The sequence below is a fragment of the Natrix helvetica genome, assembly GCF_964273705.1.
Source record: "Natrix helvetica genome assembly, chromosome: 1".
NCBI classification, from domain to species: Eukaryota; Metazoa; Chordata; class Lepidosauria; order Squamata; family Natricidae; genus Natrix; species Natrix helvetica.
In genome coordinates this window covers 305,165,751-305,185,397 of record NC_138548.1, presented here as the reverse complement: position 1 = coordinate 305,185,397, position 19,647 = coordinate 305,165,751, and the positions used below count along the sequence as shown (strand labels likewise).

Here is a 19,647-nt window from a genome sequence, read left to right as displayed (position 1 = left end):
ATAGTTTTTCTGCATGATGATCAAAATTCATATGCTTTTCAACTGATTCATATTTATGACAGTTGCAGTGACTTGGGGTCATTTGATTCTGCATCCTTCTGACAAGCAATTGGGAAAGCCATTGTTTACTTAACAGCCTTGTTACTAACTCAATAATTGCAATAATTCACTTAGCAACTGTGGCAAGAAAGATTGTAAAATGGGACAAAACTCACTTAACAATGGCTTTGCTTAGTGACAAAAATGTTAGGCTCAATTGTGGTTGTAAGTCGAAGACTACCTATATCTATTTCAAGGCCTTAATGGCTGCTGTACCAAGTGCTAGTCTTTAGCCACAATTATTTTTTCACACACAAAACACACACACACACTCACATACATGGTGTTTAAAAGTCCGACCCACAAAGCAGATTCCACAGAAAATGTATTATAAATTATATTCAGTGTTTAAATAAAACATATTGTGATTGATCTTTAGGGCTTGACTTTCTATACAGACTGCTTATAATGGATTTATAAGCCACCTCAAATAGTGGGGCTCTGGGCACAACTGAGCACATTAATTAAACAACCAAAAAGTTACTCCGCTTAACTTAACCCCAAATCCCTGGGAATATCTATTACTCAAGAAACAGCTGCAAAGAGTCTTATTAAGATCATTTTCTGTACAGATATTGGGTTCAGTAATAATGATTATAAGTCATGGTGATCATTAAGTGGATTACCATATGACCTCATTGAACAAGTCCATTTTCTTCAATGGGCTTTTTTTTTTTTTTTGCCAGAAATCGAAAATAAATGCCAGAAACTGGTAAAAAAAAAAGACCACCAAATATTATGGCCATGTGACCACAGGATCCTTCAGATAACCATAAATGCAAAACAGAAGATATGGTCACATGACCATGGGGGTGCGGCTGCCGCCATAGTTGCCCTGGAATTGGGTCATAAGTAGCTCTGGGGAGGTCTGTCGTAACTTCGCTCAGTGACTGGTCATTAAGCAAAGACTACCTGTAAATGGCATTGTGAATGCAAGTAATTGGGGTTTAAATAATGTTTGGCATTGTAAAACATTGAGAAACCAAAGGACTTAACAATTGATTAGTCCATGCCAAAGCCATGTCTTCAAGTTCCTAGGTAGAGCACATTTTGCTTGGTGGATTAGATAATTTTCTTGTGATCATTCAATGTCTCCTGAATATATTAGTTTTGGATACCATCACTGCGCAGACATTGCTTGTAGTTCCATCTGCCTGTACCCCAAGTGCAGGATATCCTTATGCTGATTTTCCTAAAGACTTTCTAAGTTAACATTCTGAAAATATGAAAACATTATTGAAAGCATTGCTGTAAGAGGAATTAACACACACTGGAAAATTTGCTAAAATTATGATCTCCAGTAGCTGAACAATAAATACCTAGTGTCAGAAATGGTGATTTAGTTTGTTAGAAATGTACAGTACAGTGTATGAAGATCTCTGAAGATCATCTTCAGAAAGGAAGAGGAAAAAAGAGTATTAAGAGTGCAGTAAGAGAAATCTTTGACTTATTGAAATATTTTTATACATGGAGCTGTGGAGAAATAATGAAATGAAATTAATACAAATGGAGTACTTTTTGTTTTGTTGTTTTGCTATCTCTTAGATTATCCAAATGGCATACGACTGACATCAGCTGTTCCAGGAGCAGATATCAAAGTTTTAATAAATTTCAATGCTCCAAATCCCCAGGACAGAAAGAAATTTACAGATGATTTGAGGGAATCTGTTGCAGAAGTACAAGAAATGGAAAAACACAGAATAGAGTGTAAGTACAAAGGTAGATGCATAGAGTACCTATAATTAATTGTATATTTCATGAAACACTCCTTTCAGGTGCTTTGCACAACTCTAATAGAAATACATTATATACATATATTTATGTACATCCAAGCATATCATTATATAAAGCTCTACATCCCATAAAGCTTGAATATTTGCAAAACCATTTATCTAGAGTTGTGCATCTCTGTCCAGAAAGTTATGTTGGGATTAGTATGCTTAGGCTCTATCTATTAAAAATATCATTTTGTATGACCCAGAAGGCATGACTTCTGTGTTGTGCTGCTGCTATAAGAAATAGCCTTCTCTCTGAGGCTGAAGAGACCCAACACTGCAGGCCTTAAAGAAAGCCTTGAAGACTCAGCTGTTTCAATACGTGGTGAGTCTTTACGTCTGCCAGCCATTGACTTTGAATTATGAAGGCTCCTTGGTTTTCTCTAAGCTTGGTTGTTTCATTGCCCACAGTAGGTAACATCATCAGTAAATGTCTGCAAGAAAACAACCAAGCTCAGAGAGCACCAAGGACCCCTCATTTCAGCCCTGAGTTACAAGTATTCTTCTTTATTGATACTATGAGTTGTGTTTTGTAAATAGTTGTAGTACTACCTACCCAAGTACTCCTGTTTGAAATGGAAAACGACATTTTTAGCACATAGACTATTCCTCTACATTAAACTGAGTGAGGATTTCTCTCACCAAACAGAAGTCCTGTCATGTAAAACACAATTGATAAATTGCAGTGCAGTATTTGTACAAGTTTTAGAATTGTTTCTTTTTCAATTGTATTTATTTATTAGATTTATATTTGCCTTCCTTCCAGGAAGAAATGGTAGCTAGTATAGTAGTCTCTTTCCCAACTCCTCCCCAGGGGTAAATTGGGCTGAGAAAAAACAATGGGACCAATGCAGCTCCAATGCATTACATAACTTGTTAATATCATACATAAGTATCACAAACTAAAGACACAAAATGAAAGGTATAATTGACAGATGAACAGTAAGCATGTCCATGATGTGGGGGAAGATAGTTGACAGACAGACGGACCATCAATTTTTATTTTGGGGGAATCATAGAATCTATTTTGAGTGATAGCAATAGCACAGAGTTTAGAAGTTCCACTTGCTTGTGTGGCCAAAATAATGCACTTCTGGCTCACTGGAGTACATTACACAGAAGGTTTCGATTCATCATAGAACTCTCTTTTACATTTTTTCAGCTGAATTAGAAAAGCAGAAAGGTGTAGTGCGACCAAACATGTCTCAGTGCTCTAGCCTGAAAAAAGAGTCTGGCAATGGAACGTTGAACCGGGCCTGCCTGGATGACAGCTATGCCACGGGGGAAGGCCTCAAAAGGAGCGCTCTTAGCAGCTCCCTTAGAGATCTTTCTGAAGCCGGTAAGCTTGGCATTTCTTCTCTCCTAGATTAATTTTGGCATAGTAAAATAATTTGTCTGTACACGTGAAAGTATAGAAATCAATCTGGAAAAATTATGTACTAATTTTTTCTATTTTTCCTTTACATTTGAAAATATTAGATTGCTATAGGTGGTCTTTGTATACATACTTTTAAAGAGCAACAAAAGGAAATGTATATTTTATGTTGCAATCATTAAATATTAATATATTTTACAAGGAATAATTAGTTTTGCTTCTTATCTTTGCTTTCTTCTGTTTATTAATGCCATTAGAAAACAAATCCACCCAAATCACTGTGTACTGGCTGCTGCTTATGCTTTTGTGGTTGTTTGTATCCATGTAGAATACTGATGAATGAAATTGAATGAAGCCCTGCTAAATTCTATAGAAAAATACAGATCAGACATACCTGTGTGATTGATGCTACTTAATTGTATTGCTCAGAAAACAGATTCTAGATTGTGCCAAATGTGGCTTCTGTATATATTGTACTGCTATTTACCAGTATGATGGTGGGGAACCATCATGGCAAAGTAGTTACTCCAGTTTTGCATTACTGCTTTGTGACTTAAAATGGATTGTGATAGCAGTTTAACATATATTGAAATATATATATGTTACATACCCAGTTTTGGATTATATACATTTTCTATGTATGCAGGAATGAGATAACCTCTATCATTATGTTTGGAAATCAGTGGTGTATTTTGCATGTCAAGCAGGACATTTCAGCCATGCGTGCATAATATTAGACACATAAATGATTCCTACTGTTGCTACTGGTATTGCTCTGCATTTTAACATCATGCACATCGTCCTAAATTAAATATATCAGTTATAAATACTTGATTTAATTAATATTTTTCCCTATTTCTTATTTTCATTACTATATAAAGTAACATGCAGCTCTCTTTTAAATATTGGATGTTCATTTTACGGATGTTCTGAATTTAATGTACGATGAAAGGGATGCAATCAATATTCTGTCTATAAATCTTAAGTATGCAGTATGAATCATTGCATGCAAACATTTATTTGCCCATCAGAATATACGCATATGTATTTTTTATCTTTACAGGTTATATTCTGTTTCATAATTTTTTATTCCTTTAAACAACTTAGAGGGCAATTCAGTGACCTTTAAATTTATTAGTTTCACTGAAAGAGATTTACTAGGTCTTTTAAAGGTACTTGTATGATTTGGATGAAATCTCAGTAATTGTTAGTAGTTTCATGTAAGAATGGTTTCATGTTTTGATTTTGATTTTCATATGCGAATGGCAGCATTCATTTTTAGAAACAGGAATTTTACTGTTGTACTGATTATCTGAGAGGATTATGAATCAATATATTTCATCTAATAAGGAGTTTTTCATTTTCTTATTTCAGACATTATCATGTAGATAGTTTTATCCTGCCTCTTTACAATAAACAAGATGAATTTTTAATGATCACAAAATAGTTAATATGCCTAGAGCATGTGCCATCTGCTGGCATAGGCAGTACTGACAGTTGTTCTCCAAAGTCAAACATGGATATCAAGATGAAGGGCTTAAGTGATGCACATATTAACATTTGCTAAACTTTAATATTTTTCAATTTAATATTATGGAACTTTTATGTTTGGACTTGTGCAGTGCAGTTAATTTGAAAACAAATGGGGTCAATTGTGGGTGTTAAACGTAGATTATTTCAGTTGTTATCAAAAAAGATAATCAGGTCTTTTCTGTAATAATAAAATGGCTTTTGTAGTTACAGGAATGAGATCAAGCATAAAAATCATTAGGCAATTTCATTGTTGCTGTTTTGAATAATAGAATTAAAATAATGAAACAAATTGTGATGTAGATAGGTAAATGATTAAAAGCTTAAGATACAATCCAACCTCTAGATCAGTGTTTCTCAAACTTGGCGACTTTAAGTCCTGTGGACTTCAACTCCCAGAATTCCCCAGCCAGCTATGCTGGCTGGGGGATTCTGGGAGTTGAAGTCCACAGGACTTAAAGTCGCCAAGTTTGAGAAACACTGCTCTAGATGGATCAGTTTCATTCCTACAACCTTAATGGAGAAGGTGTGAATAACATCTAAGACAAAGAATTTTTGTATATAGAGATTTTAGAGAAAACTTGTCAAAAATTATTCCCAAATGTTATGTGTGAACTCACCATATTTGATAATGCTAGGGATTTTATTCCTAGCCCTACTCTAGGAAGCCACATGTGGCCTCCCATTCATTTTCTGAGTTTAATCTGTTTACCCCATCCTACCTCCAGCAGTTGGCATGGTCTTCCTTTCTTCCCAGCATCTTGTTTGCTAGCTTTATCTTCAAGAAAGCTTGAAGGCTTTCTTTTAGTGGATAGGAATTGTGAATATAAAGACAGGAAAATAGCACAATTTCTTCTTCTTGGGTCCCCTCAGTGCCAAAGAGGTTCGCCATCACTAACCTAGGGGAAGTCATATGGTCAAGTCAGGTGAGAAAGGCTTCTGGAGTGCGAGTCAAAAGCTAGAAGCTCTGATTGTCTGAATTAGAGGACTGTCAGTCTTGCAAAGTAGTCCAGATGAGAACATCCAGGAATACCAGCTCTATCTTTGTATATTGCAAAGTACCCCTCCTATCCCTCACTTTTTAGTTTCTCCAAAACTAGGGTGGGTCCCTTCTGAGTCACTTTTGCCACTCCTCTTCCTTTGGACTCAAATTTCATTTATCAGATGACTAGGCTGAGACTCTTCCTCCTGTTTCCCAAGATCATTCCAATATATACTATTACAAGTTCTCACTCTCAGAGGAAGGAGATTGCCATCACATCCTTCTTCCATTGTATGAGCTGTGGCTTCTAGCAGCAGCCTGAGTGCTGGGAAACTCAGAAGAGGCAACAACAGCTCCAGTAATAACTTCAAGGGGAAGATAGCAATGAAGCCATAATAAGGCTTCCAGGGCTGGAGTTTGATTTTCCAAATCAACAAATGGAAAATACTGCTATTTAATGTTTATTTTAGGAAATTATAGTAGCATGCAGTACACAAATTATCATAGTAACCGTATCATATTTTAACTTCTCAACATGTAGGGTGTTCTGGTGTATTTAAATCCAAATGCTTTGAGCACTTTAGGTATTCTGAGTATTCTCCAGTAAACATGCCCCTAAAGCCCATTATAATGTATGGAAGTGGGTATATAAAATCAATAATGTATTGATTGCATGTTTTTTTAGGCTGAGAAAAAAAATATGATATATGCAAAGTGCATCTTTTCAGTTTTCATATTCCTTGATAGCATGTGATGTATTTTGGAGCAAGTAATTACTAATATTGATATCAACTAGAGTTAGGGGTATTAATTTTCCTATAATATCCAGTTTAAGTATCTTTTTTAAATCTAGAAAAAGGAATAGAAACACTGGATCACAGAAAGTAACACACACACCAATCTTAAATTTAAATGCAGAAATTACTACAGCATATTTGACAGATGATCATCTAATGTCTTTTTTGGAGCCCTCCAGTTGTTTAAAGACCCCTAATTAGCAGTTTTTGCAGTTGATTTATTGTAATAGGATTATTATAGAATATATTTGTATGCCATGAAAACTGTTTGACTCACAGTAATTGCTAAATTGCTAATAAAATTATGATTAGTTTCATTTTGTTTATTTAGAGTAACTTCCCAAAATATTTATGAAATAAACTTTATGTAAAAGAAAACTTAAAAATATTGAATACGTATGGAATAATTTAATTTTTCTGAAATCTCCACTTTACCAAAATCTTGCTTTGTTGTGAGATGGAAGGCATATCATTTAATATATAAATAAATAATTTTAACAATATCAAGATGGCTTTTTCAACAACACATTATATAGACTGTTTATATGATGAGTTTTGGGATTGTATGTCACAATAAAAATGTAAGATTTTTAAAATAGAAATTAGAAATAAATTGTTTCACCTAGGAGTTGGATTTGATAGTAAGAGTACCCTTTATGAAACTGTGGAGATATATCACACAGAATCATCTGATCTTCTGCTTTCTATTGCATAATATGTTTAATGTTTTATTTGTTCTTTGCCAATCACATTAACTGTTTCTGAGGCTTCTCAGGACAAAGGAATAATGAAAATTCCTTTTGGTTTTCCATCATAGTATAGGCTTTTTGCCTATTATAGTAATATCCCCAATATCATAAATACCCTTTTAGATTACAAACATCATATCTCTCCTTTCTGACATCATTTTTCTTGCTTGTACTTGTGACCCAGAACATCACTATCCATGCAAAAGAGGGAAAACCTGAAGCGACCGTGTAGATTGCTGAATTGCCCAAAGGAAACATTAGAGAGGGAATAAAAAACCCTAATGAAATCTGCATAAAGAAGAGACTACAATTCCTTAATGTTTGCCAATGTTGGCAACATTAAAATGATTTCAACTGCCAGAATTCTAAGGAAATTGGAAAAGGAGTGCTATGGGAGATACTGTAGATCAGTGGTTCCCAACGTGGAGCCCGTACCCCACAGAGGGGCAATTTGATTTTTAATGGGGGCAATTTGAACCTTGGTTAAACCAAGTTAATGGCGTTTTAGGCTGCTTCTGCGTGAGTAGAGTTCACTTTTTGAGTAAAGTAAGAATTATATGTCATGGGGAGGTGGGGGGCATCAGGGTTTTAGAGATGCTTTGGTGGGTCATGGCCAAGTGGTTGGGAACCACTGGTATAGATACTAAGAGGATGACACGTTTCCTTTGCATCAGTCATTTTCTGATTTATACTAAGAAGTTATTTTAAAATATCTTCAACAACAGACATTGCTTAAAAATAAAGGAATAAATCAAGGAGTTCATGGAACTGGGATTGAGAACAGTTTTTACAGACATCCTCACAAAACTTTCAAATCCCAACCACCTCCAAATATCACAGTGAGGAGTGGGCAGGGCTAGTGGCACAGAATGCTGAACAACTATTGTAAGTGAGGTTGAACCATAGAAAAAAGTGACTAAAAATCCTGAAGCTTCTATTTTGGAACATTTTATTCTACATTCTCAGTTGAATCTCATTAGTAGATCAGTAGAGTCAATAAAGACTTGAAAAATCTTTGCGCAACTTACACTGAGACTACAACTATTGATTTTTAATACATGCGTGATCTCTGAGATTAATCACATTTTCCATCGTCATATTTTCATCACACCTTTATATTGTTTACCACATTGGTTATCATATAAAAACTGAATCATTAATAGAAACTGGAACAGACCATCTTAAAATATTCCTGAACTAATATAGAAGTATTAATTTGGACTGAGATTTTTTATCCTAAACAATATCCTTCAAAATCCTATTGTTTAAAAAAATAATCCCAAAATGTATGAAAGTGCATTCAGTTATATTGTAAACTGCCAAGTCTGCATCAGTGAGTTGGGTGGCATAAAATTTTAATAAATAAAATAAACTGATTTAGGACATGTAACTTCATTCAGATTTTTATCACATAGTACTAACTTTAGCACTTGTATGCTTTATAAAATAGTCTTACAGTAACCATAATTCTAAAATGGAGATTTTCTTAGGAAACATGCCTTTCAAACATGCCTGTTTGAAAGAAACCCAACTTGACATATATTTTAACAGGGTTATGCAAATTCTTTGAAAGAGATGCTTTGTAACATGTGATTGTGCCTAAAAAGCATGATTCCTAGATTCTGTATCTTTTTCACATGCCTGCTTCTTCCCTTTACTTATTACTTCAGTTCCCAGAAAGAGAAATATCTGCTTTAATTATTGAAGAAGAAATTTTCATTGTACACGTTGTCATGTGATATAAAGCACTTTTTTGAAAGGCTTTGCACATTTGTAAGTAAAAATATGATGATGAATACCAGACTGTCCTTGTTTTTTTTTAAAAAAAATAGAAAACACATTACACAGAATAATATGGAATAGCTTATTAATGTGGAAAGTAACATTTGAGTGACAGATTTTTATTTTAAATTAATATTTTAACTGGCTAATGATAAATTATATTCACCATATTTATATAATATTTTGTTTTATTTTTATCTTGAAATAATAAAGGTGTTGCATAACATCTCAGAACTTAGCATCTTAACACTTTTTTTCCTATTGAAACTTAGACTCAGTAGAACTTAGAATCTTACACTTTTTTCTGTTGAAACTTTTCTTTATGATTGAACTAGCATATACTCACTATGCATTTCATTCTTGTGGAATTCAGTCTGACTTTTTAAAAGTAAGAAGTGGAATGCTTCTTTCTTGTCCCTTTGAGCTTGACTTTCTGTGTTTTGTTAACTACTACATATAGAAGCAGATATTATACCTCCATCTTTACATTATTGTTTGGCTGCTAGACAGTAACCATTGTAATGATCAGAATTATCATAACGTCATTAATTGCCCTCATCCCCTTTTATTCTAAATCTTTGTTCACATTTAATAAGGCGAGATTTCTTAAGACAGCAAGTATCTTTTCTCTTGAGGGCAAAACATGAAATGTCGAATATTTCTATCTGAACAACACTTTGGGGCTGTTATTAATTTCCATGCTGTTTCCACAGTTGGCACATTCCCAAATCTAATATTTAACTTGGGTCTTCTTTCTCCTTTTAATTTAAATTTAGAGCCATTCTGAGTCATTGAGAGTTGGATGACATGCAAGTTGAATAAACTATTGTTATTATGGCATAATGTTACATTTCACATAAAGTAAAATTACCATAGAAGTGTCCTAGACTCTGTGTTTTTCCAAGGGTGAGTGGGTTACCATATGTTAGGAATAGGCACCCAACAAATCTTTAGTGTTAAGTATCTGATCTGAGCACTCATCTTAACAAAAACATTGTAAATCCATGTAAATGTATAAGCATTGCACAGTGAACAAACAAATCTTGAACATAACATTGGATTAATTAATTTTGTATGCAAAATTAAATTTAGTTTCCTTTGTCCTGATTATATTATCATCTTTCATGTAATTATCATGTAATAGTAGCAAATCTATAAGTCAAAATGCAATCATCATACTTGATGTTCTTGAGTATGGCTAAGAACATTTAAATAGATTTTGAGAAATTCATAACCATTATTTTTTTAAAAAATTAAATCCTATCCAGTATGGCCATTTTATATAAACATTTTACAGGATAACACACAGATAGACAGACAATTGTTCCTATGTATAATTATGATTATATATTCAGATGCCCAAACATAGATTTCCACAAAAATACATATAAGATACCATATCTTTCAGAGTATAAGACACACCTCCCCCCCCAAAAAAAGAGCTTAGAAAAGTTGGTGCATCTTATACACCGAATACAGCCATTTTTAGCCTCCTGAAGCCCTGCCCCTTTATCCCATTTTTGCAAAAAAAACCAGACCATTTTTCGCAAAAACAGAGCGTTTTTGCCTTCCCCCAGTCCCCAGAACCACTCTGCAGGCTTCAGCAGTGCTGGGGAAAGGCAAAAATACCCGGTTTTGTGAAAAACAGCCCATTTTTTGCCCGTCTTTTGCAAAAACGAGCGTGTTTTTGCCTTCCTCCAGCCCTGCTGAAGCCTGCAGAATGCTCCTGGGGGCTGGGGAGGACAAAAACGTTTTTTCTTACTTACCTCTTCGGAATCTTGGTGCGTCTTATTGGTGCGTCTTATAGTCCGAAAAATATGATAAATTTATAATGAAACTAGTCACTTTAACTTCTAATTTTTCCATTATAAATCATGAGCTATGTTCAGACTTGGTCATATATAAAGCAGGTATCATTGAAATCCATGGAACATAAAATTATTGATGATTAAATTAAGTACCATTGCTTCCAGTAGGCTTACACTAAGTCTACTGGTGTATTCAGCCATATTAAAATAGAAATTCCCTCATCAACTTCCAGGCGATATAAATTACATTCTTCCCTGAGCATGAGGCCCACTGAAAAACAGACAAATTGCTTTTCAGTCAGTGTGCATAGAGTTTAATTTTAACTGTGTAGTTCTATAACAATTCCTGGGATATCACAACATGCAAAACTAATCTTCAGGCTGCCAGAAAAAAGTCCTGCAATGCATTAGGGAAAGTGGCTATTGATTCCCCAGGTCTTGTCTTGGTCTCTAATCTATGGTATTGCATGTCCTGGGCAGGCAAGCGTGGGCGTCGCAGCAGTGCAGGATCGCTAGACAGCAATATGGAAGTAAGTAGGAAGTTACTGATGTCTAGCTGGATGTGATGTGCATTTCAAACCTTTATTTTATATACATATTTTGCTCTTTTTTTCTTCTAACATACAACCTGCCTGCCTCAAAATAAAATGCATGCCAAGGCTTTATAGTTTTAGCCTTTAAAAATCAACACTACTTCTGGTCTGTTTAGATCATGCATCATTTTTTTGTTTCAGCTGCTGTTCTCCCCTTCTGTTCCTGCAAGCATGACTAAATGAATATGATGTGCCCTTTTGCCACTGTCACTCTGGTCCCTATGTAAAGGCCCGATGATTCTTTGTTACACAGTGCACTTATTGTGCTGCTTGTTATTTAACGCAAAGTACTGAATTCATGCTTAGTCATTCACATTGCTTACTTTCTGGTTAAATTGTGAAATGTATGCAGTCGTGACATCATGGAATTGCATAGATAGGGCATGGGAAAAGAAAACATATAAAACAGGTGAATTCAATGTGGATTTCATGAGATTTCATTCATCTTCAAACCATTTATATACTGTTCATGTCTTTGAATTCAGCCTGCAGATTTGTGTGTGTGTATGTGTATGTATGTATGTGTGTATGTATGTGTGTGTGTGTGTGTATGTATGTATGTTAAAACTGAATAGAGTGCAGTCCACATATAGCACACAAAGCATCGGCAGTTAATTGTTTGTAAAGAAAACAAAAGCATCCAGAGACTAACAAAAAAGTTGGATAGTTAAAAGATAAATAGTTAAAAATACTAAGCAGTACATCAGCCTGCAAAAAGATAGAAGCAATCCATTTGCAAGAAAATATTTATTTTCTACATTACAAAGAGTAACAGGCTATTTTAGTTATAATTCTATTGAAAATTTTACCATGAAATTATAGTGTGTAACTGCCTTCAGGTTAATTCAACTTAAATGTATATAATTTTGTCCTTGAAGAGAAAAATAAATAACATGACTATATTTTTAGTAGGGTAAAGAATGTAAAACAAAATCAAAGATTTTGTGGTAACTGAATACTTTTTATTATTTAATAATTTCAGGGTTCTTTATTTTAAGAAAGCCACCAGTATTTGTTAATGGATCATACCTAGTATTTCCCACTTACAACTTGAAAAAGAAATTGGCAGAAAAAGAAAGAGATTTCTCCTGCAGTTCATAAAGCTATTTCTCCATATGAGCTTTTAAAGAAAACATGATGGTCACTGTGAACTTTTTCTTTTACACATATTTTTAAGATTTTTTTTAATTTTTATTTTCTATTAATTTCTTTTTAGGGGTCCATCATTAGCAGTCCTCATATGCGCCGAAGAGCTACATCAACCCGAGAGTGTCCATCTCGCCCTCACCAGACTATGCCTAATTCTTCCTCACTACTAGGGTCCTTATTTGGTAGTAAGCGAGGAAAGCCTTCCCAAGGCCATTTAGCATCCGGCCCACCACCTCAGCACCCTCCCATAATGTCACACCCTCAGCACTCTCAACATCCTCCTGCCATGCACCACCCGGGTCCGGCTGAAAGGCAGACCCAGGCACAAGTGCACAGCCATCACTCTCAGTACTGCCATATGCAGAACCCACCTCCTTATCACCATCACCATCACTATCATCCGCCCCAGCACATCCAGCATCCGCACCAGTACCATCATGGGCCGCACTCGCAGCATGTAGCTCATGCCCAGCATTCATACCTGCCACATTCCCACGCCCCGTATTCCCACGCTCCCCACCCTCCCTTGTCACCTCCTCATTTGGCACATCCTTCCCATGCTTCCCATCACCATGCACAGCCAGTAGCCCCTTCTACTTCAGCCAGCACGAAGCCCAAGCATAGTGGCATCAGCACAATAGTCTAGAAGCCAGCCAGCCACCTAGCCACAGCTGTAGCTCTAGGCCTAGATGTAAAGGCACTTACAGGAAACAGAAGCAGCCTATAATTCTGGTTATTTTTTTAATTTATTTTAAAAGATCCGAACCAGAAACAACTTAATTGACTCCTTTGCCTTAAGGATTCAATGGATCAATGCATATTAACCTCACAGTGCTGGTCTTACAGTTCGGTGGTGACCTTTTCCCTCCTTTTTCTCTAGTAGCCTTGAAAATATGCTGCTTGCTGAAAATGTTAAGCTACCTTTTTTCATCCGCATGACCATTTTTAACAAGTAACGAAAACATAACTTACTCAAAATAAAAGAAAAACTATGAAATAAAATTAATGTGGCATTCTTGCTCTTTAATTTACAATGGGCAAAAAAAGTAGACCTCATATGGTTGATGAAAATACGTAAGTAAACTCTATGTAATATAAATATATAAATATAGACATATAGATATATATATATATACAGAAAGAGAGAGACAGACAGACAGAGAGACAGACACTGTATAGCTAACATTTATGCTTAGAAAAAGCTTTTTCAGTCCACAAAGCTAGCAATATATACTTTTCCATAATTTCCCTTACTGATAAAGGGCAGTAAAATAGATGAGTAGCAAATGGAAGTGTAGACCAAAAAAAGAACAAATTCCAGGCATTTCAGCACTCATTGAAAGTTCTCTGGACTTGAGAAAATAAAATCTTTAAGCAATCTTTGCAAAATGTGCCAAATAACCTAGCATATAACTGTTGCAATCAAATATGCTTTGTACTCTATTAGTATAATAATATACTTATTCAGTATTATAACTGCTCTGCTATTTCAGGTAAGCAAACTAGTTAAGATGCAGGAACTATACAGTAGCAACACGAGACAACCTTTACTATAGGTTTTCTCTACATTTTGGTTCCTCCAATTCTTAGACACTTTAAAGGCTGTGATAACTGTGAACTTACATAGTTTACATTTCTTTTGTTGTTTGTGTATGTTTTAATAAATACACATGAAGATTTACATAGAAGGTATTTTACATACGCTGCATGAACATTCATCTCAGACCCTGAAATAACCAACATCCATTCTTTTCGGCCGCATTGCCTCTTTACCATTTAATACTCAGTTTTTATCAATGAAAACTTCAGACTTTTTTTTCCACATGAAAGCAATCAGAAACTTGAAAGTTTATTTTAGTATTGAGTATAGATTTTTATAACTGTAATTCCATGTAGCCATGTGCTGGCAGCAGGATTTTTCTTACCATTTTTCTCATCACATTTGTTAGTTTTATCCAGCACTCAGCAGGCTGAGTCTATGCTCGAACTGTCATAGTCCAGTTAGTCCAAGACATCTTGTAAAATCCAACTGTGCTGTTGTTGCTTATGTGTTGTACTGAGTCATTTGCAAGACCATATATTTCTTTGTAAACCTAAATCCTATTTTTTTTAAAAAAATAAAATCATACATGGAGCATACTTTGTAGTTTCAGCATTTTGAGCCACCTCAATCACGACTTTACATCTAAAAGGCAGAAACAAAAGGAACCGCAGAGCTGCACCAGCAGAATTCTGAATGTTGATTTAAAAGAAGAGGAGGAAAAATGTTCCCGTGAAAGATGGGTAAAGCCAAACAAAAACTGATTATTGCTTCTAACGTATGAAACAACTTCCCTGTACTGGTGATTCCTGATCTCCAGTTTTCTTCCCTCGCTTTCTAATATATGGATTATATGGAGTACCAGCAAAAATGAGCTCAGTAGTTTTGTTCTTTCATTCACCAGAAACAACCACTTAAGAGAGTCTGATGTTTAAATTTGAAAATTATTTCTTATGCAATATACAACACCTTTTCCTGTCCTTGGTTTCCCCTCCATCTAATTTAACTTCATAGGAAATTTTAATAAAAATAATGTTATCATCCAAGCTGTCCTAGATTGTGCAGATTACCTAAGAGGGAACATCACAACCCAAGAATCTCTTCACATTTAAATTTGGGTTTTCTTCTTATAAGGAATAATACAACTGTATGCATGTCATCTAATGTTAGTAGTATTGAGGCTACACTCTCCATAACGTATATTTGCAAAGTATTTCAGTGTTACTGTTGATATTAGTTGAAGTAAAGTGTTAACATATTTAAATATGTAAGCTTTTCTTCAAACCTTTGTACCAATAGTAGAGTTGAATTGTAACTTATATAAGTTGTTCCAGAAAAGATAGGACATTTTTTTCCTTTGTGTTGGTCATTGTATAATTTGCATATATCAAACTCAATGCAATGGGCTGGATAGTCATTATTTTACATTTCAAGCATTAATATCTGTATTATCTATTGCATATTTTAAAAAAGCTAACCATCTTTTATACTCATTGTTTTGATATTCCAGGAAAATCAAAGATTTTAGGTTTATAGATTCATATGCATTTAGTTAGAAACAAGTTTTATCTTTTATAATTATACAGAAAAAGTAATCATCACAAATTTTGATGATTAGCAAATATAAAAAAATAATAAATAAACCCATTCAATTAATATGTTGTTGCATAAAAATTCAGTGTTATTGCCATTTAGACAAAACATCCAAGGAAGCGAATTGCCTTTAGGAATACAAGTAAAAAAGAAAAATACTTCTCCGTGTTTTGGAAAATGAAAGTAATCATGATTACGATTTATGTGCTACTGAAGAAAATAGAATTAATTTTTTAAAAGAGATTGGAAAGTTTAAATTATGTTTTCCTTAATGATTACAAAGCAGAATAAAGCACTACTGAACTACATCTCTTTCTCTCAGTGAAAACTAAGAAAAATGGACCTTGTAAAAATATCTTTTCTGGGACAACCATCAATTATATATTTCTTTTAATTAAGAATGAAATGTAAATCAATGTAAAGAAAACCAAAGTTATCCTATTATGATGTAAATGTCTTGTATTGCTAAAAGTCTTACAGCATAACTTGTAGGATGATTTTCCCATCAAGCACTGCATGCAGCTAAACCTCGTTTCTTGATTTTTAAATGAGCTGAAAAGGGTCAGCAGCTACTTAACAATGACACTTTACATGTTGACTTGCTGTTTCATATACAGCTGTGCATTTTCTGCAATTAAGCATGAGTTTCGCTGTTTCCATTGTAAAAATATCATCACACCTTGCCTGCAAAAAAGTGTGTACATAGTTCAAAGAAAAAACGACCAATCATAGGATACGATTTTGAAGGAGGGGAAAAGGGAGTGGAAACAGGACCAAGTAGGAAGAATAATTAATTCTCTAAACTGTATATAGTGTGTAAATTAGTATTAATATAAGTCTGCAGTCACTTTTCAGGTTACACACAGTACCTGTCTCTGCTAGGAACTAAATCCCAGCTTGAATAGTATTAAACTGTTAGAATTAGATTGAATGCAGACTGTTAAAAGACTTCAAGAAACATCATGCTCATGAGAAGCTTCTGTAAAGGGAGATTCAAGAGATTTTGTAACTGTTGGAAAAGAAGGAGTGCTTTCATTTTAATATGCATTTGTTTGTAAGTAGTATCAGACTTTATTGTTGTTAAACTATAACTGTGATTATGTGGGAAATCAAATAAATCACTTTGAACTCACCCAGTTTCTCATTCTTTGTAGAACATATATTTTTTCATATTAATTGAATAAAATTATTAATGCCACTTTAATTCTTGGACATCTCATTTTGCATTGTTTTAAGAATTACATTCAAAATTAGGAAAGAGATTACTTTCATTCATTCATTTTGGATAATGGATTCAGTAATGTGCGGTACATGGTATTATTGGTTATCACCATGCAATCTCACTATAGATCCTCTGCTTCACATCAACTACTGTTCCCTTATAATCATAAGGAATATTAATAATGTTGATGTTAATATTAATGATATAAGGAACATTAAAAAAGAAACTGTAGGTTTGGTCTTGGCTGCTCAAGAGCCAGCTTGTTGAACTAATGAATAGACTTGAAAAAGATTTGCCAGATTTGAAAAATCATCAAATGATTCAAAGTGCAGAGAGTGTGAACAAGCAGAAGAAACAATAGATAATACACTCAGCTCATGCAAGATCACACGAACTTGACTATAAATGACATAACATAGTTGCCAAAATGATTCAATGAAGCAATATTACTGGAACATGTATCAGTAATATCCCAAAGGTGCTTTTTCAGGAGGTAACTGGACTTTGTTTTTTCTTTTGAAGAAGTTTCACTTCTCATCCAAAGGGAATCGAATTATCTGCTCCTTTTATCTACATTTTCAAATAATTTCCTACTCCTTCCTGTACACACAATAATACTGTAATACTTATTTTATCTTCATTATTTTTCCAAGGTATTACAAAGCACATATCTTATTGGAGGTCAGAAACAAACAACACAAGTGGGTATAATCACTGACTCAAAGGTATTGAACCTTGTTAAGAAAATCACAGGAAATAAAAGGTTTTGCTTGGGCGGCATATTTATTAAAACAGTATTATTCATTCCAGTATCCAAGTAACTAGAATGTTTTACACCTTATGAACTCCATAAAGAAATTGTGTTGCATTTACAGAGGCTTTTTACAAAACAATCTGAATTTCAATTTCTATTCACTATTGTAAAGATAGACTGATAAACTGGTGTTCTGTTGCACCTCAATGGAGAGAAGTGGGAAACAAAAAAATAAGTTAGAAAATAGTCTCTAGAAAAGGCATAAGTTCTGAAGAAAGGGAGAACAGTCAATGAACCTGAATGATATTTCTTCCCCTTTACTTGTGTTTTGCTTCCATTTTGAATGGTACTTCTAAACAATTACAGAATTTATTATGAAAAGGGGGTTATTGTTATAGCAATTTTCATTGATTGCTAAAAATGAATATTCCAGCCTTACAGATGCTGGGTGGATCTATCATAACAAGATAATGAAGTACAACAACAGTATCACCAATTTATTCAGCATAGTAATAAGCTTTCACTAATTTTCTAAATAGCCCATTTTTTTGTTTTTCATTGTGCTTTTAAAGTTGAAAGACATACATGTAGTCCTCAACTTATGACAATTGAGCCCAAAATTTCTATTGATAAGCAAGACAGTTAAGAGAGTTTTGCCCCATTTTACGACCTTTCTTGCCATAATTCTAAAGTGAATCACTGCAGTCATAAAGAGAATGTGGCTTCCCCATTGACTTTGCTTGTCAGAAGGTTGCAAAAGATGATCACATGAGCCCAGGCCACTGCAATCGTCATAAATGAGCCAAAAGTCTGAATTTTGATCACATGACCATGGGAATGTGCAATGATTGTATGAAAAATGGTCATGAAAGCCATGGTGGTGCAGTGGTTAGAATGCAGTATTGCAGGCTAATTCTGCCAACTGCCAAAGTTTGATTCTCACCAGTTCAAGATTGACTCAGTCTTCCATCCTTCAGAGTTTGATAAAATGAGGATACTGACTCTGTAAACTGTTTAGAGAGGGTTGTAAAAGCCCTGTGAAGCAGTATATAAGTCTAAGTGCTATTGCTATGTCATTGTTTTCAGTGCCATTGTAAACTTCAAATAATCACTAAATGAAAGGTTCTAAGTTGAGGACTACCTGAAATCATATTTTATGAAACAACAACAGAGATCCATCAAGTCACTGAGATCAATATATTAAATTGCATCAATATTTTAAAAACTGGAAATTTATTTTTCCCATGAATATATGCATTTTTCCTATGACCACTTTCCAGCATTCCTGCCCACTGTACTTTTTAATTATGCATTTTTGCAAATACTTTGTGAAATAAATGAATAAATGTTATCATATGCACTCTGGTTCTCTCTCTAAAAAATAGAACAAAGATGAGATTTTTAGTTTGGCTATCAAAGAATTATTAAATGGTGTGAAGATATAACTTACACAAACCATCGCATTAAACTGAAACACAGACAGCTTTTTAAGTCATTTAATCATAAAATTAATTTTATTTCTCTGTTGTTCTGAATAATACAGTATATGGAAATCTCTCAATAAATGTTGAAATAGGTTATCTCTTATTTAAAAGGATGAATCACAAACAATAAATAATTTAAAAATATGGCTTTATGTATCTCAAAATAGATAAATAAGAAAATAAAGTTTCAAAATATTCGAGTAACAGAAGGAAGAACAATTATCTCATTCTAAACTTGTTAACAGAAAGCTGTAATAGAAAACTCCCCTTCTGCACTTTTTCTGCTAAAAATTACTCTCCCAAATTGGTTTGTTCTACAAGAAAAATTGAACACACTGTATGTAACATGTATGTAACACTATGTAACATGTTACATATAACTCTCAGATTCCTGGTGGTTATCCCGGATCATGGG

General features: G+C 34.1%; 1 protein-coding gene across 10 annotated transcripts in view; it reads left to right on the top strand.

Moving 5' to 3' along the window:
• The window catches only part of IQSEC1 (IQ motif and Sec7 domain ArfGEF 1), a 333,281-nt gene extending 316,377 nt beyond the window's left edge, over nucleotides 1-16,904 (top strand). For 7 of the 10 annotated variants that reach the window (XM_081968708.1, XM_081968709.1, XM_081968707.1 and 4 more), the window contains 4 exons: nucleotides 1,645-1,806; nucleotides 3,037-3,213; nucleotides 11,378-11,427; nucleotides 12,707-16,904. In XM_081968708.1, coding sequence (XP_081824834.1) covers nucleotides 1,645-1,806; nucleotides 3,037-3,213; nucleotides 11,378-11,427; nucleotides 12,707-13,285 — 968 coding nt within the window. In that variant the 3' untranslated portion in view covers nucleotides 13,286-16,904. The remainder of the gene's footprint in view (nucleotides 1-1,644; nucleotides 1,807-3,036; nucleotides 3,214-11,377; nucleotides 11,428-12,706) is intronic. The other 3 variants (XM_081968713.1, XM_081968706.1, XM_081968714.1) reach the window with 3 other exon arrangements.
• Nucleotides 16,905-19,647: the final 2,743 nt, after the last annotated feature.